General features: G+C 43.1%; 2 protein-coding genes across 11 annotated transcripts in view; both read right to left on the bottom strand.

Annotated features, from left to right (window-relative positions):
* The window catches only part of LOC116842859 (eye-specific diacylglycerol kinase), an 11,156-nt gene extending 7,679 nt beyond the window's left edge, over positions 1-3,477 (bottom strand). The window contains exon 1 of the mRNA XM_032812623.1: positions 999-3,477. Coding sequence (XP_032668514.1) covers positions 999-2,032 — 1,034 coding nt within the window. The 5' untranslated portion in view covers positions 2,033-3,477. The remainder of the gene's footprint in view (positions 1-998) is intronic.
* Positions 3,478-13,584: 10,107 nt separating this feature from the next.
* LOC116842860 (troponin T-like) lies at positions 13,585-24,855 on the bottom strand. 10 transcript variants are annotated; one of them, XM_032812630.1, is made up of 15 exons: positions 24,495-24,854; positions 22,535-22,580; positions 21,709-21,736; positions 20,914-20,934; positions 19,443-19,460; positions 17,201-17,231; positions 17,003-17,107; positions 16,825-16,921; positions 16,718-16,754; positions 16,524-16,632; positions 16,224-16,442; positions 15,807-15,899; positions 15,610-15,690; positions 15,240-15,318; positions 13,585-14,191 (listed from the first exon to the last, which is right to left on the bottom strand). In XM_032812630.1, exons 6-15 carry the CDS (start codon positions 17,204-17,206, stop codon positions 13,974-13,976), a joined length of 1,044 nt encoding a protein of 347 aa, XP_032668521.1. In that variant the 5' UTR covers positions 17,207-17,231; positions 19,443-19,460; positions 20,914-20,934; positions 21,709-21,736; positions 22,535-22,580; positions 24,495-24,854; the 3' UTR covers positions 13,585-13,973. The 10 variants fall into 10 exon arrangements, with proteins under 10 accessions (XP_032668521.1, XP_032668524.1, XP_032668519.1 ...); XM_032812633.1 differs by lacking the exon at positions 24,495-24,854 and adding an exon at positions 22,878-23,033; XM_032812628.1 differs by lacking the exon at positions 19,443-19,460.
* Between the last annotated feature and the right edge of the window lie 2,816 nt (positions 24,856-27,671).

The raw sequence follows: 27,671 nt of genomic DNA, 5'->3' as shown, positions 1-27,671 counted from the left end.
TATATATATATATATATATATATATATATATATATATATATATATATATATATGTATATAGATACTCTTACTATGATTTAAAGAAATTGGAAATTATTTTACGAATTCACATATCGAATTCACATTCGAATCTTACATTTTGCAGGCATTATGATGATACAAATGAAACTATGTAGATTGTCATATATTTAAAATTGACATCTGTTTCGATTTTCTATCAGACCATATATACTTCCACCTCCTTTAACAATAAGTATATGATTAAATGTAGGATACATCTTGTTATTTTGGAAGAAATGCAAAAATTAATAAATTCCCAGATAGCACAAAATATTCTATGCATATTTCTATGAAATACGAATGTTCTTAATCCCAGAATATTTGAATTTAATATTTAATGAATATGCATACAATATTGCAGACATACACACAGAGATTCGTATATTACAGTAGAAAAAAATGTTATTAAAACATTAATAAAATTAATTTATACTATTATACATTTTTATAATATTCTAAATAATAATATGCATTTATTATAGCTTGACACACATCTACGAAATAAAATATTTAAATTGTTCTTTTACAATTGTAGATATCAAATCAATGTTTAACCTACATTTGGTAAATATTCTATGCATATTCATAGAACATACAAATATTCGCAAAAAATATTTATTCATAAAAAACCTTTATAAAATATTTCTGTGCTGGCTGAGTAGATGCAAATCACGAAAGATTTAATCCGGATGGAAGAGAGGTTAAAACTCACAGAGCCTAAAAATTATCTAGGAAGAAAAAGGAAATGAAAAACATCGAAGAGGCAACATGAAGAACATACAGCGCAGTGCCACGAGGGCCCGCATTTTGGAATGAATAACAGACGAAATCAATGTGCACAATGAGGGAGATATAACTTATTAATGTGATGTTGAACCATATCGCGTGATATGAAGACGCGCGAGTCCGCTGCGACTCCATCAATCAGACGTACCCACCCTGTCGAAGGTCGTCGTTCTTTCCCTGGTAGCAGCGCCGTATACCTCGTCCGTACGTCCGTCGGCAACACAATGTCGACGCTTTTCGATCTGATGCTCTGCTGCGGCACCGCCAGCAGATCCGAGTCGGTGACGCCGCTGCCGTTCTTATTGTTATTGAAACATGAGTCCACGGAGGCGGCACGATCTCTCTTCAGCTCCGGTACAGTCAAGAAAATGTCCCGCACGATGAACTTGGACTTGCACGCCTCGTCCACGTAGTTCTCTTCGTCGTCGTCGTCGTCCTCCGTCTCGGTGGAGGTCATCTTCGTCATCTCTTCCTCGCTCCTCGCGTTCGATGCGGAAGGTAACTCCAGGGGGAAGCAGGTCAGAGCCTCTTGTCTGGACAGCCTGCGTTGTCTCTCCGGGAATTCCATTCTGACCTCGGGGTGCGCCTCGGGCATGATGTCTACCGTAGGTGAGACGCATTGCGGCACCTGCTCGTCGTCGGACGTCAGAGTAACCAAGATTTCCGGACTGCCTTCTCGTTTGGGTTCGTCTTCGTGATCCGACTCGTTCTCGGAGATATCCGTGCTGTTGTCAATTTCGCCACGTGAGTCGCCGGTCTCGGTGTCGTCCTTGGACGCCTCCTCGGTCAGCCTCCTGTACTCTTCGACGCAGGCACAGTGATAGCAACCGGAGACCTGGATGAGCGGCGTTTCCGGCCGCTCGAATCCGACGGGAAGTAGTTGGCTGCCGGAGGACGAGCCAGAGCTCGCTGAGTACGCGTCGAAGCTCTTGGAGCGTTGGCCAGTCTGCAGTTGTGGCACCTTAAGAGTGGACGATCGCCGACCGCGTGTCGAATCCTGGTTTAGAGGAGAGTATACGGATGGCGAGGAAGCTGGCCGGGCATCGTCCTGCTGTTTTGGCTGCAGCTGTATCTCGTCGAAAGAAGCCGAGCGGATCTGCTTGGGAACCTCGAGGCTAGATTGAGACTTCATCTCTGCTCCCGTAGGAGTGCGCGACCTCTTGAAGGTCGTACGCAGCCTCTGCATTCTCGTCTGATAGCTACCTGGTAACGCTGTTGCGTGCGCTTTCGGACGTTCCGCTACCTGACGAGAACGACCTCTTGAATGGGATTAATCGCGTGGCTGTGTTTCTTTTTTCCTCTTCCCCGTCGTCATCGGGATCGGACACGCCGTTAGTACCGCCGCACTGCTCATGGATCGCCTTCTGCTCGACCAACGGCTTGACTGCGCGCTTACATTTTGACAAAGACGACGACGACGACGACGACGACACGGTCGTCTCTTCCTCCAGCTTGAACTTTGCTGCTGATTTGCAGCCCATTCTAAGTGCCTTCACCGCCGGTATTACGCGAGACCTTGATGTCTTCAACAGCTCAATATGTTTCTCGAATCTGTTAAACTTTGATCGTCAGGTCACGGAGGGTATCGAATTTTCGCATGAAAAGCACGTTGATATCGAGAAAGACGAGAATTCGGGACGAGAACTCGAGATAAAGCTTGTTCAAATCCAACACGATCTTTCGCTTGACCGGTGAACGCGAAGAGCTGTTCATTTCTAAGTGTCTTCTAAGGATAAGTTCATCCGCGCTATATCCTGCGAATTTTATAAGAATCTATAGTCATTGTGCTTCCTTTTCCGTCGCATATTTGATTTCGATTTGCTGCCAATCGATGTTGCTTCAAATTGTCGTTCAGTCTTTATTCTAATGTGTTTCGGGGTTATTACGTTTAAACTGGCGGTCAGACCGTTTCTCGTCGCAGCTGCTCGTGGTGAGCTTTAAGGGTCATTCAGCTCACATCCAGCTATCGAGTGCATCGACCAACGACGCGTGAACCATAAGGGAAAGGTCACACGTCCGGCAAAAACAACCTCAGCAAACTTGATAGCATTACAAGGTTGCCGCAAACTTTTATCTCGCCATTATCTCAGACATCGTTTCTGTCTCAATATCACTCGTTTCTTTTCTGTGTTTCCCCCCCTTTTCTCATATCTACCCACTCTCAATGGCTATCACCCGACCACCCTCACGCTAACTCACTCACCCTCTCTCTACTCTTCCCCTTCTCCTCTCTGCCACCCTCGCGATGCGGCTCTCTCCTCTTGAGTGACTAGCAGCATCGATCGAGCTTGCCAGCACCGGAATTTATTTTCACGGTGACGCGTGATAACATCGTTGATTCTCGTCGATAGGAAGTGGTGAACATCGCTGGCGCAGCACGAGGCGCGATGTCGTGCTTCGGCAACTTTAAGACCGGAGATCGATTGATCTCAATATCAGAACGTCGTGAGACGTTCTTGTCGTTAACGTCTTCAAGGTTCAACGCTTACGACGTCATCAAGCATTCCTCTCGTTGAGGATATTGGCGATCAACGAGATGTCACGGTTTCCAATGACAGGATGGTGAAAGCTTCTCCGACTTCGGCTTCAAGACAGTCGAATCGTTTCAGTAAGCCGAAAGCACGACGCAACCTGGATTAAATCGTGAATTAAATCGCATACCATCGATTGGTACGTTCGCCCCGATATCGCGTGACACGAACCGGCGTTTTCGAGGGACAAATATTCATCGACGAGGGCCGGGGCCGGGCGACCTTCGCCACGTCGATCGATCCATATTCTCGATCAATGATAGAACACATCTTACCGAGGAAGCTTCTGCACCGCTCTGCTCCCGAAGAAGCTCCTCGATATTCCAGCTTTCTCACTCTCTCTCTCTCTTTCTCTCTTTTTCTCTCTCTCTCTTCCTTTCTCCCTCTCAGTTTCTATCTGTCCCGCGTACAATGCTAATATGCTTTCAATGAGGACATCGCGGAACTTGGAAACAAATGGTAGCACCGGTAGTAATTGAGCGCCTACGCACCATATATGAGTGAGTCGCGACGAAAGGATCATTCATCTCTGTTCCTCCCTCGCCGAAGTTATCATTCTCCCGTGATCTCCTCCGGAGTCTCGCATGCGGAATCTTCCGGAAATTTCTTCAGATCCGAGGCACGTCGCGTCCTTTGCGAATCGCGAATCGCGGAGACACGATGCAGCTACGCGAAGCGACGCGACGCGGCGTGACGAGAGTAGCCGGTCGGACTAACGGCCAGGGCTCGTCGATGAGGGATGTCGAAGAGGGTGAGTACGCGCAAGGGTTGTATATGTACCTCTATCCTTCTTTATCCTCCTTCTACCTGCTCGTGTCCGTGTACCACCTTCGCTCGCACATGCGCCTTTCGGCGTGGATTTCTCCTCGCGGAGTGCGCGCAATAAAGTGAGTGTACGGCCAGAAATTCAGGTTCGCAGCGAGATGAAAAACGGACGTCGAGAATGGTATGGATCGTATCTCAAGAGGAGTGCTATCATCCCTTTTAATGAGTTTTCGATGACTCCAAGATTCGCGCTGTGAGATCCGTTAACTTCGCTTTCGACGAAAAAGTTTGCGGACGAGTTTTCGGCACACCGCTGAATTATTCCGTCCTGTCATTATCGCGAAAATCGTTCCTCAAAGTTCGATATTGAGAAGATCTGGGAAACTTCTCACGGAGAAGCTCTCTTTTTAGGTCGAATACGTCGGGGATGGGTGACCCGACGATGGGAAACTCATCTTCGGTGTTTGGCAAAATTCATCTATAATTCTTTCGTTTAATGTAAAGAGGATGGAATTTAACACACGAGTTTCGAGGGAATCAAAAATTCATCGAAGGAAATGATGATATGCCGAAGCGAGAGATGACTTTAGCGGTCAAGGGTGGATAAAATGAGATCGGTTTAACGAGAAGTAGAGGCACGCGTGAAAATCACACAAATAATGTATACGGCACGAGATCCTCTCATCGTCTCCCATGAAGTGTTTAATAACACGCAAGTGCTATGTAGGTTGCTAATCAAGATCGTTAACGCGTGTCATTAATAATAATTTAATATCATCAGCGGTATCTAAGGTGTCGGTTAATCCAGCAACTTTTAGGTATTACTAAGTTCGCGTTTCTCGCGTATGATCTTGAGCGATCAGATTAGATGAATACCTTTCCTTGATCAGCAATCGACCTTTAAACGTTCTTCCGTTCAACATCTTACGTTCAACTGATTCGTTATTTGAGCCCGACTAGAAGGTTAACTGCTAACTAAAAGGTTAACTGCTAACCTTTTTTCCGAATCGGACGGTATACGGTCTTCGCGACACCTTAAGTTCGTGCCCTCCGCGAAATGCACCCGTTGTCCCAGCATCGGGGCCAACTCGAGCAACCTACAATGCACACGAGAAACACCCAGACGGTGTTACATGATCAGCGTGAACAGCAACGATTTTTAGCAATCTTTAACAATTTTTTCCCTGTCTTAAAATTCCGTCTGCAAAATTGCCAAAATCTCAAAGATATCATTTAACAATTTTTCTTTTTCTTTAAATATCTTTCTTTTGCTCGACAGTTTTGTTAAATTTTACTATTTGTAATTTGCCAAGCGCCTATCTAAAACCACACTTTAATGTATACAATAATGTATACAAATTTGTAGTATGCTCTTAGAAGGTTTCCTAATAAATATTTCCTTCTTTTTCTCCTTCCCTCCTTCCCTCTTCCCTCTCTCTCTCTCTCTCTCTTTCTCTTTCTCTTACCCTCGATACATGTTCTCTTTCTCTCTTCTTCTCGCATAACTCTAAAGGATCGACCGGTCTGGTAAAAGTTAGTTGATGTGAAAGAATTCTTAATTAGGGAATTTTCCAGGATCACGTAACGCGTCTTAATTAAAGTATAAAACTTCGAGCGTTATCGCATACTCTTATTTATGTCGTTGTGTAATTGTATTTGTTGCGCAGTAAATTCAATGGGAAAAGAGAAAGAGCACGCAAATGAGCGCAACTTTTTCCCGGCAACACGGTCGGACTTAATAAGATTTATTTGCAGGTCGTGTACGAGTTTCTCCGATTTGAAATTCCGTTTGTCAGACACGGTTAATTACTACTTTTCCACCTGAGGCATTACAACAGGTAGTCAATTTTCATTGTGCCGCCGACGCGACCAACGTGCAACGCCGCGTCTCTCTGATAAAAAGAAGAAACTCTGTGTACACAAAAAAGGTAGTGTGATATTTATAGAGAATGTAAATGAGAACTATAAGAATCAATGGAACTGCAATGACAATTCATTTTACTCAAAATCATTACGCAACAATTATGTTTGCACATAGGTCCGTATCAGTAGTCGTTACTTGAAACTTGTCTCACGTGAGATATTTAGATCTGATTTTAGAGTTAGATTTGTATTTCTTACTTGAACCATGTGACATATATGTGACACTACATTTGTAATCGCGATCCTGCTGAAAAAGTCACGTTTAATTCCAAATCCAAATCTGAATATCTCACCTGAAGTATATTTCAAGTAGCCACTATTAATACAGCCTTTAGAGTCCTAATTTTTGAAAAGAAATTCCACTCTCTTCACAATCTTGCTGTCTTTCACCGTATTCTTTACAATCTCCTTTGCACATTTTTGACATTAATAACGAGAAAATATGCGAATCCATTGGTCTGAAACTCACGTGATTCTTATCGTAATCACATTCTCCGGCTCCAGCTCTGAGCGCGATCCCGCGCACGACAGCCACGATGCACAGTCGATAATCATCTTCGGTTGTTTTCCTCGCGATACCTCAACACACGACTAATATTAAGGGAAAAAGACACCGCAAACAATTGCGCTACGTTTATTATTCGCTGCACTCTTGTTGCTAATCTTTCGCAACTGCGGATTATGTCATCGTTGCGTGCGACGTAATAACACCTGTTCATCGCTTTTCCAGTAACGTGAGCGTATCACCGGACTGCCGCTCACCTACGCGTCTACACAACCTACTAACACTCATCGTTTAAGTTACACATATTACTTCCATTCGTAACCACAAATCACACGCGCACTCGTTGCTAGAATAACCACCGTCCAGATTACCTTTTAATTGCGTTGTAACAGTCGCGCAAATCCGTTCAAGGATTCCATCGCGGACGATGCGATAAAAAAACTGATACTGTTTCTTGGAAACAATGGGTTAATATACTTTTCAAAGACACGTCAGTCACGTTCATTATGCGGAATGCAAGTGAGCGCCAACGTAGCGCAAGCGAGTTTCTATTTTTATCGTATGTTTGACTGCATAATTATTACTAAAGCTCAAACAAGAAATACTAAAGATTTTCATACGTCATTTCGAATTGTCAATTTCGGTGTGAGATCCTTCTGATCCAAATTATCGCATACTGCATATCATCGACAAGTTGCACTCAGAACAATGGCCTTCCTCAAAATCGTTCCAAGGAAACAGATTTACCGATTATGTCATTTCTCAGTGTTCTCCATCGTTCGAACGATCGAAATGACCAGTAACTATCATTTCTCTCAGCTATTTATTTAAATTTAATCACTGTTACATCATTCATTTGTATCACCTATTAGCACAAACACAAATACGGTCACACCGTGGTTACACAGCCACATTTTCTGCACACTGTCGAAATGTATCCACGACCAAGACAACCAAGACAGATCGCGAAGTGAACTCGGTCTCTTTCGTACTTTTACCATGTTTCTCCTTCCACGATGATGACAGTAAGAGCGAGAACTACAGTTCCGCTCATGGATGTTAATCGCCTACCTGGCGCTCCAAGTAAGCTCATATGCGTCGCGACTACGTGTCGGTCAAGGTGATGTCTGTATCACTAACGTAAATCTATTTGTTAAAATTCGTCTTTGAGTCGAAGACTTCGTCAGCAGATACTGACGTGAAGGTTATACGCGGAAAACAATTGTGTTGACTGAATCAGCATTAATGAACGACGCTGTATCAATACGGCGAGCAACGAACCGGTTTTTCGTTTGTCGCGTGGGTTCTCCTCAAGGATACACCATAGAAGGTGGTATATATCAGACCTTTCAGCCACCTAAAGGTTCGCTTCTCTCGGCTACGCTTTCTACTTTTGTCCCCGTTCCCTTTTCTTAAGGGGCGAGCGCGTACTTGTTGTATGCAAAACTGGTAGTAGCAGCAGCAGTTGCTGCAAAGTTACTAAAGCGAATAGCATTTGAGAAACCGTCGCGCGAAATCGGCGAAACGCTTGACGAACGTTCAGGACTACAGAAACTACTTGAAGCGAATACGAACGCGCGTACGAACAGTCGCACGGAGAGTACAAGGAGCGTGCTAACTCTTAACGAACTATGATTTCCTCCTTGCGCCGGTCTCCTCTCTCATATCGTATGCCGACGTCGTACAGCTCGGAAATGCTTACGCCAAAACGGCCGTGCTTCTCGTACAGAGAAAAGAAAGAAGAAGAGGCCACACGGGCAAGAGCTTTTCTCGTTATCCTTACCCTTCCTCGCTCGTATCGTCTTCTATGTCTCTATATCTCTTCACATCCTCCTCCTGCTCGTTATTCTCCGCCATGACCGCGGCAAGTTCCGGTAGTTAGCGAAGGGACACCGAATAAGGGCCAATTATGAAATTACGGAAATGAGACGAAAAATGTCATGACTGTCGACTCTCTGACATACTCCCCGTCAGCAAAGTGACAATACGCAGCGGGACATTTTGCACGACTAACTTGCGCACAGTAGCTCCAGGTATTACCGCACGCTACGGCTTCCGAAGACTCGCAGAGACACATAATTCTATTTTCCATAATGCCATAATGGTATTATCAGTTATTCGTATGTATGTATGCACATACGTTAGGTGATGAAAAATAACAGTGGCGAAAACATCACGATGTGATGATACGATAAAATTGAATTATTTTCAGATCCAGTTGTGTATACATACAGATATTTTGCGAAATACAATTGACATTGAGAAATACACTTGTTTTTACGAGACATGACTCAATATTTTCCTTCTATTTTATAATTCATGCTCTTTTTTCCATGTAATGCGATTAATTACTTTCTAGAGACCGGTGGAGTCGTTCGAAAGATTGAATCAATGGTGAACAGGATTGCCGTCAACAAACAGTTGGATGGAACTTGGTGGTAAACTTAATTGAATAGAGACATTATTCCTAAGCTATCAAATATGCATAGTCAGAGTGATATAACTGGAGACATGTTTACGAAGGAAGCGACTCACCGCTCCTTCCGGTCTTTCGCAAACACTTGAGTAGTTGAGACACACGATTAACTACGCAAATGGGAAAGCGCAGTTAGATATTGCAGAGAAGCTCAACAGAGAAACACAAGCTTCTAACATGATGCTCAAATATCTATCGAAGAGAGACAACGATGAGACAATCGAATAAGTGTAGCTCGAAACTCGACGTTCTGTTTTTGAACTGCGAAGTTGCAATCGCGATATCATAACAGGAGCGACAATAATAACCAACTTATTGTTAGAACAACGATAACACGAAATACTGGAACGATTTGTCAGTGAGTCTTCGTGAGTTTTGTGCCGCAGTTTGTCTTTCCTCTATTTATTATCTCGAGGGTAACAGATGGCTCGAAATAATTAAACTTACAGCTCAGAATATTTTTCTGAACTAGGACGTACCGAGTGACTCGACACGTGCACGTTCAATAAAACGAAGAAAGAGAAGTACTCGTTAATTATTTTCTTAATTATATGTCCTCTCGGCACATCTTTCATTACCGCTTCCCCCTAGTGGCTCAACGATCATCGTCCTCAGGCTCCGAGAAATTGTCATCCGCTCTCTCCCAGAGCTACATTATGGCATGAGACACAAAACGAAATGGAGAGAAATTCGAGGAGCGTAGAGTACACAGAGAGACGTGCGTGCAAAGCTACCGGCAAATTGATCCCGAGCGCGCAACCGTGCCGGCTTCTCGGTCCAGCTTTATGTGCCATTTCCATTTCGTCTTGCTTCGCGCGAGAGACAATCGAAAGATATGTCGATCTCTTCTCCATTGTCCCGAGGGGAAGCAGGTCGATTGTCGCTTACCTCATTGAAAGCGGGTTTTTCGGTCGGCGAGTCGTGTCGCAGTCAGCACGCCGGCGTACCTGTCTTTCCTGCCTTCGGCATAGCCGCGACGGGAGGAAAACCGTTACGCGATCGCGACCGCTCCCACCGTCGACGATCAACGCCACAACAAGCGATACGTTCTCGCGAAAATGCGACCGCCGGTTACGAACACTTGCATATTGCGAAGAAAACTCGCGAATACTGTTGGCGATCGTCGGCGGCCAGCATTTGACCGTCTAAACGACCTCGTGGACGCCGCGAAACCGCAGGCGGTCTTGCATCTCAACGCCCGGGACGAACAACAGCATCGAGCGGATCATCGTTAACGATTTACGGTGCAAATAGCACGAATGCGTCGAAGCCACTCGCTGAAGCCGTTGCTCGTTGATAGCCGATCATAAGCGGCGATCGACACAAGTCGATATCCATTCACTCGATTCACTTCAACACAAGGTGTACCACTTCGGGCTACCGGCACTGAAGTATCCAAACGTGGCGCAGAAGTATCCAACAGTCACTCATTCACAGGCACACTCGAAATCGGCTGTCAAAACACTACTGGATCCAAGGTTATCTGTTCGGCGACCACGACCGCTTCAGGTAAACTGAATAGAATTACAGTGCGCGATGATCTAACTCGACATGTAGGCACGATGAACGGTTACCTGTCTACGCCGGTGCTCAATAACGGTAACTCACTCATTCCTCACGGCGGGTTCGGCCGCCTGTGCTATTTCGCGCTGGTGAACACTAAAGACTGCCGTGCACGAAGCTACCAGTCAAGTGCGAAAGCGCAACGCGAGCACCCTGCGAGTAAGATTCCCGGTCGTCTAGCGCGATAAACTTGCGCGGCAACAAGGTGCTCACGTTGCGCTTTTGTGCTCGGTTAACTTCACGGAGTGCAGCCTGCAGCGTACTGCAGCGCGGGTGCAGCGTAGGCGAGCGGATTCGTGATTAGTTAATGCGCTTCATCAGAACGCGACGCGACTCTCTCTATGGGCCTCTTCATTTTGACCAGCTCGGCTTTTGAAAGAGTCTTCCCGCGCGAACGGAAGTTCTCGGCGGCACTGTTAACACCAGCACTTACGCCAATGACGCTCGACGAGGTGACTCACTGATTATTAGTTTGTTACGGTTAATCAAAAAGCGACACGGAGCGACGCAACACCGCGAGTTTGTCTGCTTTTTCTGGGCCAGCCCAGGTGTGAGCGAGATGTAGAATAAATATCCCGGTCTGGACGAAAATTCTCGCCGGCACTATTAAGACACACTTGGGCACTGGACTGTTCTCCAGACATGAAACTGAAAAGACGCGACACGAAAAGAAAAAGACAGACAAAATGAAAGAGAGAGAGAGAGAGAGAGAGGAAAACGTGAGGCACGAGGACACAGAGGCTTACCATTATAAATAGTTGCGACCGAGACGACTAGACGCTCACGAGCAACGTAACCGACGAAGAGAGAGTGGAACAACAAGCGAAGGAAGAGGACGGTGACCAAGCCGGAGGGAAATAGCGATAGGTCTGCGTTAGCGATGGGCTCGAGCGATCGTCGACACGCAGCTTGACCGGACTCACCTGACGAACCGTCGCACACTGATACTCGCCGAGTGGGCAACTCGATCTAAATCGGGATTGAACTTTAAGGTCGGTTAGTCGAAAGTGAGGAGCTCGCACGAATGACGTATCGCGTGGACTATGCAGATATAAGTCAATTGTATAAGTTCACTCAGCACTTTCCATTTCTGAATTCCGTCTCGCGAAAGACCGGTTCTTTCCAACACTTTTCCAGACTTTTATACGGGAGGAGAAGTTTCAGTTCATGAGAATAGAATCAGGGTCAGACGTAATCAGACTCGGTGACAAGAAACGACATTCCTGTTATCTGAATCTGAACATTTAGCAATGTTACAACTAGGTCGAGATAACTAAGAACATTTGACCGAATGGAAACTTCTTTTTCTCCAAGCGAGTTTTCCTCTAGTTCTCAGATAACAGATAATCAGTTACATGAGCTGAGTTTCTTTCACGGTTTTGGCATGCATCTCGAAAGGTATGCACTATTCTCTTTTTCTCTCTCTCTCTGTTTGTCTCTCTCTTTAAATTTCTTTAAAAATTTACGCTATTTTTTCATATTGCTTTTTCGCCACTACTGCTTTTGGAGTGAATTAATAAATCGTTATACTACAGCACGTTGACCGTTCAATCTTTCCGGCTTGAGGTTCCTCCGCTAACGTTGCTTAAGTAAACTATTTAGCAGTGCTGGACAGGAAAAGCAATTAATTACTCACGGGACAAGCGGTTCGAATCTATCGCTGATCGTGTCGCTTGCCTCGCTCCATCCTCGTGCCTCCGCGTCATTGTTGCCGTCCGCGGACCTGCCTGCAATTCTAATCGCGGCGTACCGTCTGGTTCTGGTGTCCGTTCCTGTCAGCCCACGGTACGATCCCGTCGCACTTCCACCCGTCGTGTATTTCATATTCTTGTCGCTTTATCGACCCAAAAGTCACCGACGAAAATCTATTTCCGATGTCGACTTTTTCCTGGCACCGCATTCTGGCTCTTTCGCGCACCGCTGCTATTTCCGTGGAATTATTTCTACATTTATGCGAATATCGCGCGAGCGACTTGGCCATTTTAACGGGTGCGCTTCAACGCGATGGCGCCAATATTTCGAGACGAAATATTGGCGAAAAATCTTCTTTCGTAGTACTTTACTGGTCTTCCGTTTATGCAGATCTGAAATCTCAAATATACGCATCTCAAATCGAGAATGCCGAAGCTCTCGCACCGCAATGACGCAATTGCATCAGTTAGCGCGCGGGCGTCGTGGGAGTTTGCAATCTGTCAAGACTGAATGCGAAATGCTTTCAGAATAAACACCCTCATATCGATAGCGCGAGCGCTCGGATGCGATGAGCGCGATTTATCGGATGTTGTCGCATTACACTACGGCAAAGCTGGCTAAACTGTCGATTTCGATGTACTTTACGCAACTACCAATGTCAATATCAACCGATCGCTTGCCGCATACGGTGTAACGCTAAGTAGACATTTATTTAACTTGCTTCTCACGACAAGTGTGCTTGACACGAGCATGCGTTGTTACGTCATTAAATTCACCAGAGTGTCAGTAAAATATTGTTGTATCTCTTATCTTGGTAAGCAACGCGCCGCAAGCGAGTTTGCATTCGCTTCCGCATAACTATGAGCGACACGTCAACCTCGCGATAAGACACACCGGAAGGTGAGCGGCGTAATATATGTGGCGTAACATGTATAGCGACTACTTCGTCCCAAGTCCCGAGGTCAAACATCTTCAAATTTATCACAGTCAGACGAGAATGCTGAGAAAAGAAAGAATTATCTTTATTTCGAGAACATTACATAATATTGAGTCAATATTTCGTTTTCTTTCTTTTTTTTTTTAATAGATACTTTTACTTAATTGCACCTTTTCAAGATACATGACCACAGAACTCGTTAAGATACTCGCACTGCGAGCGAAAGTATTTTATACGATAAACCGTTTTATTTTAATAATCTGTGTGCTTGCGTTTGTACAGTAATAATAATAATAGTAGTAATAACAGAAATGTAGAGAGACAGGAGGAGAGAGAGAGAAAGAGAGAGAGTAGTAGTAATAATAATAACAATTACAATAGAATCATAGTAATAATAACAATAGCAGTAGCAGTCGCGATGATAGAAGTGATAGTGGTAGTAACAGTAGTAATAGAATGATCTGTTGCAGAAGTAGCGTCTGTCATCCGTTTGGCCTGAGCATCAGCCGCTTGAACGTCGAAGAGAAAAAATGGTGGTAACGTGAAATGGCGACGGGGGCTTCCGGCATTACCGGAGCATGAAGGTGAATGAAAATATCGCCATGAAGGTGCTTCGCTATCGTCGCTGTCACTGACATTCGACGGTTCGATAGGCGATTGCGCGATGATCGTGCCGAGCTTGAAGTAACGCTTTTTAACATCCACGTACACACGCCAAAAGCAATCAGATGTGATTTATTCCTCCTCTTCCTCCTCTTCCTCCTCTTCCTCCTCTTCCTCTTCCTCTTCTTCTTCCTCCTCCTCCTCCTCTTCCTCCTCTTCGACCTCTTCTTCAAACTGCGGCTGCTCGAACTCCTCGTCAACCGCAGCCTTCACGTCTTCTTCGCCCTCCGGTGAGTCGGGATCGCCGGTCTTCTTGCCCGGACGCTCGCCGAACCACTTCGGTAGTTTCGCTGTTGTTCACGGAATGTAACGGATTAATTTCACCATAATCGTGACGAGAAGTGAAACGTACTCTAATTCATGATCAAGATGAGGGTAAATAACGACGAAGTGGTTATCATATGTGAAAACTTTCAACCAGGTAGTTTTCATTAATGTTTCATTAAGTTCTTTAATAACTGTAATAAGTTGAGTTAATTATTATCTTACTATCGCAGGAAAGTTCTCCTCTAAAGACGAAAATTTTTCTATATTTTTACATCATTTTCATAGGTGCTTCGAGAAATTCCGCAAGCTCTCCCGAAGCTTTCGTTTCAGTGCTGATCCGAAATGTCGAATCCCGAAATTATTATACATACTCTTTTGGCGGCCCATGAACTGTTCCTTCTGTTCAGCCCATTGCTTCTCTATGAAATCCTTTTGTTGTTTGTTCAGACCCTGAAACATCAACGGACAGAGTGGCATGCTAGGAGTTATTTTCACACATTTTCGCCTGGAAATCTCCGTGTACCATTCCTTCTCCTGGGGTCGCGAAGATCTCTCTCCATGGCGAAGTTGGGGCTAAGGGAATTAATGTCACGGAGGCTATTCTTGTCATCGCCTTAAGTTGGTTACGATCTTCGACGCTTGCTCTTAATGCTCGAAAATGGATTTTCGGATTAAACAAGGTTGAGTCGAAAGCCGACTTGCTTCACTCTGCCGAGAGGAAAATGTCGAGAAGTCGTTTCGGGGCCACGCGAGGTAAAGTTAAAATTACTAGAGTGCGATTATCGTCGTGGTGACCGTTCGTCGCATCTCTCTCCTATGCTGGGCAATGAAAAATAGCTGTGGGTGCGGTCGCAAAAACGATATCGCCGTGCTTGTATGCGCATCACCGAAACAACACGAACACAGCAATAGCTCGGGTAGGTTATTTCGACCGTTTAGTGAACGAGGGACGAGCGAAGAAATTAGAAACGCGACCGTCGACGCGATTCGACGAGGGAGCGAGGGAGAGCAACCAACAAAGGTAAGCAAAGAGGCACGGTAAAGTGACCGAAAGATCACGGTTGGACTCACTTTTGTTGCGCTTCATAAACTGTTCTGATTTCTCTTTCCACATTTTCTCGCTGGTCTCCGCTATGAACGTATCGTAGCCCTGTGATTTAATCGATATTGGCTCACTAATCACGATTTCTCCGTGTGGAGACATTCCTATCATATCGCCTAGTTTATCAAATAGCGCAGTGAAAAAAAGAATTACTTTCACGTACATCCGTGCTCGCGACAATGTCTATTAAACGTAGTAGTGACAAGTGTCTCTGATACTGCGTTGTAAAAGTTCACGTGGGTGTAGTGAAAGTGAGAATTCTGGACTTGGTATTCTGAATAGAGATCGTTGGGCGAGTCTGGCTGAATTGAAAAATAACAAATGTCACTGTATACTTACGCCCTCAAAGAGTTTCTTCTTGTCATCGTAGGACCTGGTATCAACACGACGCTCGTACTTCGAGGCGACTTGGATCTTTGGCTGTGAGAAAGGGACTCGATTAATTTCGTCTCTTTCTCATATTTCCTCTTTTCTGTGTCTTTCTGTTCTTTCTTTCTTTCTTTATTGTGCGTATAGATAAGATAGAGATTACATACGGGATATTTGCCGGTCAAAGCCTCAGGATCGAGACCCTTCTTCAAAGCTTTGTGCCTCAGTTGTTGCTTTTGACGTTCCTTCAGCTCTTTAAGCTACGATAAAAATGCGATATTGATTTATTAATATAATCTGAAAACGATGCAAACTATAATTAAACCCTTGTTTGATTATCAACCTGTCTCTCGAATGGAAACGACCAACGCATTTTTTTCCTCTATAAAATCACTTTGTATGAAAATATCATATATGTACAAAACTAAATCTCATTTTTTTATATAATTAAAAATTACGTAAAAAACCGGAAATGAATATCATTAAGAGATAGTCTCAGTTTAAGTTTTATTAGGAACGCGAAAGACTCAGATTGTATGAACAATGGTGTGCAATGTTCTCGTAATTGTTCAATATCAACTCACGTCATACTCTTGACGCTTCTGCCGCTCCTCCAGATCGTATTTTTCGGTCTCGAGTTTTACTATGGCCGTCCATAAATCGGCCGCCTTGGCGCGGAGCTTGTCGACCGACAGGTTCTCAATTTCCAGGGGTTTGATACGAATGCTCATTGAGATCTTCTTCTCTTCCTCGAGCTGCTCCTTCGTCTTGTTACGCTCGATTGACGCCAGTGAGATATCGCCCTGCGTTTAGACGGGACAAATTCGGGTGACGATGCTGCGGTCATTGAGAAAAATGAGGAGATACTATAATTCCACACCCACCGAAGAAAGATCTTTCTTGGTGATGGTAAAGTTAGGACCCTTTTTGCTCGCCTGGTCTTTCAACGCTTGCATCATGGCCTGTCGCTTCTTCTCCGACTCCTCCAGGCGCCTAATGATACATAATATGAGAGACATGCTATACAATCAAAATCATCAAACTACGAACACTCGTAGAGGAGACGGTGGACACCTACTTTCTTTTCTCCTCGATGTCACGTTGTCTCTTCTCCTCTGAAAAAGAGTATTCAATTCAGTTGCCTGAAGTTTCCCCGGAAATAGAGATATCGATGAGCGTTTTTACCTATATCACGTTGACGACGTTCCTCCTCTTCCTTCTTCATTTGCGTCAATCTCTTCTCCTCGTCCGCGCGAGTGACTTTGCGCTTGGCTTGTTTCTCCTGAAAGGCAGTGTGCTCTTTGAACAAGATGTTAAATAGATATAAAATTGGAAATGTAGCACAAATAACGAAAAAGCATACCTTTAATCTCTTCAATTCCTCCTCCTCCTTGGCTCTTTGTTTTCGCCATTCTGCTATGTACTCTCTGATCTGTTCGTCGAGGTCACTTCTCTTCTGTTCTTGCCTCTGAACATTTAGCGACGGATTAGTCCCGCGTGCGCAATTGTATGAATTTTTAACTGAGAAACATATTATGTATACATACATGCTGATACTCACCTTCATAAACTCGATATTCTCGCCAGATTCCCTGCAGGCGGTCGGAGCGAAAACAAAAGTAACTCTCTGTAAATCTCCCGTTGGTTACGTCCGTTCTCTGGAAGATCTCGCGAGATCCCCAAGAACGCGAGATTCTCACGTCCATCTTCACTACTTTATTACAACTCCATCCATTCTTTCCCGTAGCGCATATTATTCAATGTCGCTCGTCGCACGTATTCACACACAGACAACACATGGGCGGAACAGTCAGACACACACACATATAGATACACGGACGGACAAACAGAGTCAGAGAAAAATATAGCAGGGATGAAATGAGGGGATGGAGTAGGCGAGGTCAAAGAAAAAGTGAAAAAGAGAGTGAAACGAAAGAGGAGACAAAAGAAAGAAGAAGAAAAAGAAATAGGCAATCTAATGGCAAATAATGTGCAAGCGTGTAAAAAAAAGTAACTAAAAAAAGTAAGTGCGGGGATCAAGAGAAGGTATTAAGAAGAGTAGCAAAGGTCGTCCCATGACTACTTTGGGCGAATTAATTGGTCGTGGTAAAGATCGTGTAGATTCACAAGTGGCCGCAAAGTAAAGAATAAACGCACTTGAGCGTATAGAAAGAGCCGAAAGTAACAATTTCGAGAACTACTCGCGTAGGAAGTTGAGCGAGCCTAAATGCTGGAGCTTCAACTTGGGCGGAATTTGCTTGGTCGAAATGGTCGGTCTCGGAAGTTTACGAAAAATTCAACTTCCGAGCCGAGCTCTCTTGAACTGAACTGCAAAGCGACTCGACAGAACTCATGGGAACGCAAACTTTTTTCCAAAAAATAAACGCTCAGAGAGAGAGAGAGAGAGAGAGAGACAGAAAGAGAGAGAGAAAACGTGAGATACGGAACGTGGTAATTGGATTTTGGTCTGTTTTTTCGGACCATGACTTCCTTTGAAATTCTTCGATATTTTCCAAAAATCTGCTTCGTAAAGGACATCAAAATGTAAGAGCCGCTGACTAACGAGGTCTGCACGGATATTACGCTCGCGATCAATTACGGTGCGGGATCGACATAATTAATGAGGGGGGAGGTCAAACATTAACGAGCCTGGAATACAGGAACGTAACATCGCTTTGATGTAACTCGAACAAGGCGTAATTATGTATGTACAATTAACGAGTGACGCTGTCACTCATTAATTCATTGTTAAACGGAGAGACAAAACGCAGAGCACACGAGAGAGAAAGAGACGTGGGCGACACGAGGGGTTGAGGGTGTGGAGCTGTCGACACTGACAATGAACAATCAGATGAACCACCGACAGGATTGAGATCCGACGAAATTCGGAATATGCGCTAAGTGACGTGTACGTGAGAGCTAATTACACGCGATACTACCGATGTAAATGGCCGATCATTAATTATATCACATTGGCGCAGCAGACGTCTTAGCAGACGTCCGCCTTGGAATAAATGTTGCGTTATCGCGATGAAATTTATGAAATGTCTGGCGGGTTCCCAAATTACTCAACTGACATCATTAACATTAGCGGTTACGCAATCGCCGTAGAATATTTATGAAGGTCCGCGACACACGTGAGTAGCGTCGCGTTTCAAGATGACGCGCTGTCATTCATTAACGCGCTTCAGGCCAACGATCGTACAATTTCCAAACGTATCCAATCGGCAAACAAGACGAAGAACAGGAATTAACTAAATCGCGGTGGATTAATTAACCGTGACGCGGAATGCCGAATTGAGCGTTTTCTGGGATCTCATTCCTGTCGTAATGCAAATCGGAGGGTCTGTTGGCCGATTTTATATCAACGTCAATTAATCTTAATCGTAATCAGCCCTGAGACTCTCAGCTCTTCTCTGATAATCCTTATTTTTCTCTAATAGTAAAAAAAGAAACAACCAGTCGCTTTATCATCGCACATATTTCTTGTTAAATGTACATTTCACACATCCATTCTTCCAGTTATAGAAGCCTGTAACACCGATATTTAATGTTAAATGCGTGGTACAAAATACGAATGACGGAGAATCGACTTCTTCGAAACGAGTTGACTTGTAATACCAACAATTTGTTTTCATTATCTATAATTTAGAAAGAGAAAGAGACAGATTTGTTCTCAGAAAGATCAAACGAGAATTAAATTTAATCGACGTTGGGAAAACCAACTCCGGTAGTGTGAGAGCGGCCAAAGAACAAGGAAGGTATATTATTGACGTGTAAACACCTCGATATGATCAACTTACTTTTGGGACGCTCTACCCCTATAAAAAAGAGAAAGCACAGATTCATTAATAAAGTTACGCGATCGGTCGCTTATGTAGAACTGCACAAAGCCGCGCTTAAATTATGATCGGTATCGCTCGTCTTCTCCAGCTACTTTCGCGCCTTCCTCTTCGCGCAAATCGAGAATCATCCGAATCATATGACTGCGCGCGATTAACAATCGCTCTGCACGATGATTGTTCGGCAATTAATGCGAGCGCAATCACTGTACATTGCTTGTTCGCACAATCAACCGTCGTTATTTTCTTTCAACGAAGATCGCGTTGAAGACACGTGTACGCAACGTTTAGCAAAACGCTTCGTCGCCCAGCTGATACGAATGACAAAGAGGTTAATTAGGCGACAGATATAATGAACAGACACGACGAGGAGATAGGCATGGAGTGATAAAGTGCTGATGCGGGATTTGCGTGCTTGTGTGTGTGTGTGTCTGCGATTGATAACTCGTATCGGAGTTCCTGTGGGAGAGTCAGACGTTCCCGTGGACGATCTCCAAGTGTGTGTATCGTATATTGTGGGGTTTTTTTACACCTGAGATATTCTGTATATATATATATATATATATATATATATATATATATATATACATATATGTGTGTGTGTGTGTTGTCTGTACATAGAGAAGCGCAATAGCGTGTTGTTCCCTTGTTTGACCATCGACGCAAAACAGCGACACAGCGTCAAAGAGACGTCAAAGGCAGCAAATTGTATTATATCTTTCGAAAAGTTAAAAGGCACAGCAGCGAACACATCGACGTCGAATGCAACTCGATTAGTTCGATAGAACTCTGACCTTCGTTAAGAATTTGAGAAAATTAGTTCCAAAGTCGAGATTAACAAATTTAAATTAATTTTCTCGAATCACAGGTGGAAAGAAAAAAACGAGTTAGGATATTGTCGCACAGAACGCTGCAATTGACGCCTCGTGCTAACTCTCTTTCCTTCCCTCACGTTGCATTTTCGCGAGAGAAGTGAAAACGAGCAGCTTTGTAGCGAACTGCAAAAGATTAATTTTTCCGGGGAAATATTTCTTTGGTATCCGTGAAAACATAGGCGAGAGGAATGAGGCCATATGAAAGAAAAAAAAAGTGAAAAAGAGGAAAAGTAAAACAGAAAGAAAGCATGTACGGAAAAAAAGAGCCAGCCAGCAAATATATCGCTGCAAAAAGTACGTCTATGCGAAAGTAAATGACTGCGGTAGCACAATGCGCGTGAAATGAAAAAAGTGGAAGGAAAAAAGAGAATAGAGAGAAAAAAGAGAGATAACGAATGGACAATTAGAGAGACTACCATCAGACAAAACAAGATAGCGGTTAGAAAACGAAGAAAAAAAGAGAGAGATAGTAAATGACACTGATGACAATACGTGAACGTACATTAATTATTGGCCGAAAAAAAGAGACGGTTATACGTGTCATATGCAAAACTTACTCGGTCTTCTTCTCGGGCTGCCTTTGATTTTGCGATTTTTTGAATCATACCGCGCGGGTCGATTAGCCGATCGGTCGATGGCGAGTGATGGTAGTGGTAGTCGTGATTGGTTTGATTGATTGATTGATTGGTTGGTTGGTTGATTGGTTGGTTTTGTGCATTGTATGTGGAAATATACATAGTCAGAAGACAGAAAGTTAGAGAGAGAGAGAAAGAGAGAGAGAGAGAGAGAGAGAGAGAGAGAGAAACAGGGAGTGAGTAAATAGAAAAAGAAAAAACAGAGTTCATAAATCACAGTCAGAAGGAACATCTGGTGTATAACATGTACGATCACAAATTATTTCACGGAATAATTCTGAAAATTTCCTCGATATACAAACTGACGTGATTTGCTGGTGGTTTCTATTGTAAATTTCTCGCCCGATAAAGTACAGAATCAATAAACGCGAAAAACGACGCATTGTTCTCCCGAGAAGAATGAGACCTGCAACGAGTTTCTATTTCCGCGGAAAAGAAAAGTAAACAACGATGTTGTCAGCGCTAAACTTAATCTTGTAGCTAAATTTAATCTTTCGGCTGAGAATGTGAGACACGTGCTGTCTATTCTTTCGAGCAAGAGCTATTAAGAAACTAATCGAAATTCGAACGAATCGATCTCGACGGGTCTTGATAGTAGTGACCATAATGAGCCTCGGGAAACTTACTTCCTGAAATGAGAAAACGAAACAAGCCGTACGTTAGAGAGATGCCGAGAACGACATTAAGGGAATTCAACGCGAGATCGAAGGTGAACACTTACACTTCCTCGACTTCCTCCTCGCTGCTGCAAAAGAGAAAACGGAAGAGAACTTAGTTAGTCGGGGAGGAAATGGTCAGGGGTGATCGTTTAAACGTGTAACAAACTGCGGGGGCAGGGGGCAGGGTGGTCTCAAAAGCTCACTCTTGATGGGACTTAAGCTCTCAATGCTCTTCGAAGCTTCTCCTTCTCGCGCGATTTCATTCCCGCGAGCGTCGTCACGAGTACTTTATTCTGTTACCTTTAGAAAACTACAGTTTCGACTCGAGCACTGATGCAATTGGGTCGTTATGCACGAAGAGGGCCCGGAAGGGGGAGACAATTGAGGCAATATACTTAGACAAGAGTAGCGAAATAGCACATTAAAACACGAAGCTGCAGGGGAATCGTGGGCACTGTTGAACCTTACGTGGGCGATATTCACTCGAACACGGTTTACATAGAGTGACAACGATCAATGAGTATCGCGATCTTGCCTATTGCGACTTTCGTGGAGATTTGACTTTGTAGAGACCTGAAAGTCATCACTGACGCACCTTGATGTTTCTCTCGCGTTATCATTTTCTATTAAAGATCTATCTTGGAAAGCAGCGATATCACGTCGAAGATGTTGTTCTATAAACCGTCTATCTTGAAGATTATGTTAGCCCACTTTTATGCTGAAATCTTTTTGAGATCCCGCTAAAGTCTCGCAGATGCGCTCACGTTGATTCGCGAGCGCATTTCATTGAAATTCAAGACGTTCTAAAATCGGACCTGCATCAGTCCCAAGGTAAACGGCTCGCGATTTAAAAAGAATTCATAAGTTACAGTCAAGATACTTACGAGTATTGTTCCTCGTCGTCAGACATGTTGGCGGCTGTTTAAGGGGCTGCAACGAAAAGAAAAACGGAACGTTAATTGTCGAGATCGCAAAGTCGACGGCGAAGGACTGTGATTCGTAAAATGCAATTCGTGTCCTGCAAAATTGTTGGAAAGAAACTATATATTTCGAGTAAATATCTGCTCGATACTGCTAGCACAACACCGCTCTTTTTACGATTTAACCGCAGGTGCTTATGAAAAACCACTCTAATCGACCTGAAACGCGTCACGCTATACTTCTTATCGTCCACATCGCTCACCGCTGGCACGACAAATGTAAAAAAATGAACGAATGTATATTTACCGGCGTGTAGAAAAGTGAGAAATCGAAAATCTTTCCAATGACTTATATTGTATGGAGAAGGTCGGGAAAATCGATTAAGGGTGGAGCGGTAAAGGGTAGCGGCAAGACAGTCCGAATGTATAAAAAAGCTCGCGGCGCCGAATTTCTCGCGAGGAGAGAGGCAAAGAAGTGAGGAGAAGAAAATTGCGAAGTTGAATATTCTACCGGATGGCATACGCCGATGATCTCATAGTAATCCGATATCCCGGAGGCGAGGGAGGAAGAGAGAGAGAGAGAAAACAGCAGTTTGCTAACCCTGGCAGCAAGTTCGGCATCGCAAGCTCTATAAGGAGCCCGTCCCCTTCTCTTCCTCGTTGCTCTAATTTTAGAGAAACGACACGCTCACACCTACCGCCTCCATCTTTCTGCTTTCCTCTTTCTCCAGCCGCCTCGCGCGAGCTTTACGAAAACATTGTGACGGCCGGAGAATCACCCTCCGACAAGCTGCGAGACGTTCGCAATACTAGTTGATGATCGAGAAATACTTTGGATACGCTGCAGAGTCTCCGGATTATTTGAGGAGTTTAAAAGACGTCGTAAAGGTGTCAAAAGGACGTTTTGATCCTCAGAATGTCAATTACACGTCTTTCGAAGATTCTTCTATCGCTTAATTTTATTTCAATCATGACAATCAGAGCTTTTGCCGTCGTTAGCTTATCTAGTGATCTAGGTAAATTGTGATTAAAATAGAATCATCTATCAGCGCTACGAGTCCTGCACTTTACAAAACTAGATCCCGCTTTTCCTAATTTAATCTTTCGTTGTCGTCGTGTTTGCTACATGACAAATACATTTTGAAAATTTTTTATCAATAAACTTATACACAAAAACATTCGCACACATTTTCTGCCTTTGCACCATTGTAAGGATTAGCACTACACTATCGCGCGTGACCGATGTCGGCCTTTTCTAGTGACAAGTAGATACAACCGCGCTACGGTTAGAACTGTCAGACACACGTTCGCGAAATATTTTACTAGTCGTGCTTTTGCAGTACATAGGAAAAATCGCGCACTAAGAGCTAAATATAATAAGCTAAGAGTTTATTTAAAAAATATATCTTTTTATAAAAAAAATAATATCTTTTTATAAAAATTTAATTATCTCTAACTCTACCGCTCTAAACTAGATATATTCCTTAGAAACCAACTCTTAGGGGTGAATAAAGTAATAACGAATAAACTTTTTCACCTTTGTCCGCTCTATTCATCGTCTTCTCGCTTCTTTCTGTTCTTAAAAGTAAATTATTAGCCCCCCGAGGCCTGGATAAAGTATTCGCGCGCTTGCGAGGTCGTAGTCAACTCTTTCTGGAGCCTTCCCGGACTCTTTCTGCTATCTGGAGTAAAGGTAGCGATTATTTCCGTCGAGATTTTTCAAGCTAACTATCATATTCATTGGTCGCAGTTCACCAGCAATCATCACACCGCGGGAACACGTGAACACAACGCGATTCGTCGCGAACGTCTTCAGGATCGGGGGTAACGAGGTATCTTCGACGTTGACAGAGCGATAGAAGGTAGAAAAATAGAAAGAAAGATGCAAAATCAACGAGCACAGAATGAAGAATATTGGACTTACACTTAGGTGGTGTCAATACAAGTGGACGAGTGCGTACTGTGTATATAATCGTGTGGGTGTTTGTGGTTGGGCGCGCGCGTATGAACACGGGGGTGCCAGCCGGTGAGAGCGAGCAAGGGTTACTTCGCAGAGAGACACGCACAGGAGGAGCTCGTCCCCGTGGAATGTGGAGTCCGCGACAACCTGAGCCGCTCTGAGGTCCAACGAAAAGCCACGACTGGACATCGGCTGAGGCTCCGGGCACCAGCACGCCTGCCGCTGCGTTATTCGAGCTGTCTCTCTTCCGCTCTCTTCCTCCCTCTTTCTTTCATCCCTCAACTATTAATAGAGCGGAGATCCGCGTCCGTGGGCCACGGAGAACGATACGATCCTGACTGCTACTATTTTCGTGTCTTTTAACAAGCGAACGCGCGCCACTTTTCTACGGAAACTCTCCGTTCTCCGGCCGCGCTCCGGCTGGCCCGCGATCCGGCGCCCTGCCACGCGCGACTTTGCTCCAAATGTAGGCCCACTACGATGCACTAGCACTCCCGAGAGACCTGGCCTTATCGCGAGGACATGCTGGCAATATACAATCCTCGTAATAAACGGAAAAATTAATTCGCGACTATGTTCCGTGAGCCTCATATGTTACACGTGAACATCACGTGTAACTTGTATGGCTGTCGCTTTTCATTTGTACATTTCACGTCGACTTTACATCTCATACATACCTTAATAAAAAATAATATGAACGTTTGCAATTATTTTGCTTCGTTTAAAGAACTTATAATCATGATCTCATTTTGCGGACATCGTTTATATTTAATGTAATGTTTACAATTATCTTTATTTTTAAGATTTGCGTGTATATAATAAGAAATTATTATTTCACTAATGTCGTCAATGCCATTTCTGCTGTGTTACTTTTAAGTTTGTGAACAGCATTATACGAATAAAAATAGCACTGCACCAGTAAGAAAGAACGCATTGCAGAAAAATGAGCGTCGAGTAAACGGGCACGGGGTCTCGGTTTTCTGAGTGACGAAATAAGAGCCGCGTTGAACAAACGTGGAAACGACGATCTTTAAGACCTTGGCGAAGGGTGCAGAGGAGTGGAAGTCGCCCACATCGTCAGGAGGAAGGAGGCTACCTTATCAGTACCCTAAAGCTGGAAGCCTAATCTCGGGCTGCGCGCGGACTGTGTCGAATCGCGAGGTGCCTCCTTATATGGTGGGAGACGTACGTGGGAGGCCAGGAGACCACGACGTTGCGGTATAAAGTTGCCCTCGCAAACGCGAATGCGATCTCGTGGCGACTTGGAGCAGAATCATATTCAACCACCTTGAAGATATAAACGCGGGTGGAGCCGCGCGTCGCGCGATTTACGACGAGAGACGCGGCACGACACACTTGTTCTTCGACCCAACAATGATTCTTGTGGAAAACAATTCTGTGGGAAAAGTTACGTCACGAGTATTTTCGCAGATTCTGTATGTAGTGCTTTGTAGTGTTGGCAAAGCGCGAGAGAAGAGATAGTGTAACAAAAACATCAAAGTATAATCATTATGCTTATTTTTGCACATGAAAACAGTTATATCAAATGTTAAAGATATTTTGTGCACATGTGATATATCTTATTAATACACTACTTAAAATAAAATAAAGAACGCTTTTACTAAAGAGTGCTAATTTTCCAAGTGTTGTAATTTTATGAAAAATAACGCAAAGCAATTTTTTAAACTGTTTTAAAAAGTAGAGCTCCTATTCTGTCTATTCTACCTATTTTATTCTCTTATTTTTTTTAATACTTTTCTTAAAAATCTCCTTTTTCTACAAATCTATATTTCGTCAAATGAAGGAGTATTCCATTCTTTAAAAATAACTATCTTTGATTTTACAAAGTTGAAAAAATTTTATTTGCTAAATTCATTGCAATTATAAAAAAATATGGTTTTCTATTGAAAATACTTCTCTTTAAATTTATCTATAATTTTTTCCCCGAGTTATATGAACTTATGGAAAATTAAAGAGATTAATTCCACATTTTTGAAAAAATGACAAATGTTATCTTTCTTGTTAGAAGGTATAACTTTGTCTACAAATTTAATTTTCGAAATTGCGAAAAATATCTTAAATTAAAAGTTTTGCTCAAGAAGATTTTTTCTTTAAATTGCTCTACTATTTTTTAAACAAATTATAGCAGTTTAAAAATTGAAGTTTTTTGAGAAAAGAAGCGTTCAATATTTTTTTAGTATAAATAATATATTATCGTACAAAGTAGTGAAGTAACGATTAAAAATTGTCAAATAATTTGTGGTTATTTTTGTCAGAAACACATAATATTGAAAACAAAAAATTTTATATTCTAGAAATAGATAGAAACACAAAATTCAAACCTTTGTTTGTTTCAGATAATATATAAAACGTCTTAGAATTATTTTGAAAGTTATTTGGGACGTCCTGAGCGAATTCAGAATGATTTTAGAGCATAATATGCTAGATGGAGTTATATGTAAATAAAGTTTATTTCGCCTGTCATTGTATCGTACTACTAAAAAATAAGGTCTTTTGAGTTGTACAAGTCGGATTATTTGAAGATAAAAGTCCCCTGGTATTCTATTAAGTAATACACTACTTAAAAAGTTAAATTAGTTTCAATTACGAATCTCCATCACTACCTCGAATCTTCATTAAAGTTAGTGGTGGCTCATAGCGGAGATTTTAGAACTACATTTTATAATAATAGCTGGTCTGCTAGATACAACAAACCATTGAACTATACAATATACTGTTACATTGCCGTGGTGTGGGCCAAACCGTTTTGTAAGATAAAAGCTACATCCACGTGGTATTTCACTCTCTATCTTACTAACATTCTATAATTTTTTACTACTAATTTTTTACAGTATACAAGATGAAAATCTAAAAAAGATACTAGATCTTTGAAGAGTTAAGAGACATAGAGGTTAGTCATATGAGAATACCATAGCACAAGATCTTGAAGGGATATCTTGAAGACTTGGACATTTAGAAGTCCTCGAGATATTTTTAGGATATTCTGAGGACTTATGTGGACATTTAGTAATCCTCTGGATGTCTTTGGGACATCTTTTAAATCTCCTGCTATGTGAGATATGTATACATATCACACATTATATATATATATATATATATATATATATATATATATATATA

Source organism: Odontomachus brunneus, unplaced genomic scaffold, assembly GCF_010583005.1.
Source record: "Odontomachus brunneus isolate Ranch 3 - 2012 unplaced genomic scaffold, Obru_v1 Obru_scaffold_027, whole genome shotgun sequence".
Lineage (NCBI taxonomy): Eukaryota > Metazoa > Arthropoda > Insecta > Hymenoptera > Formicidae > Odontomachus > Odontomachus brunneus.
This window is presented reverse-complemented; position numbering and strand designations above follow the sequence as displayed.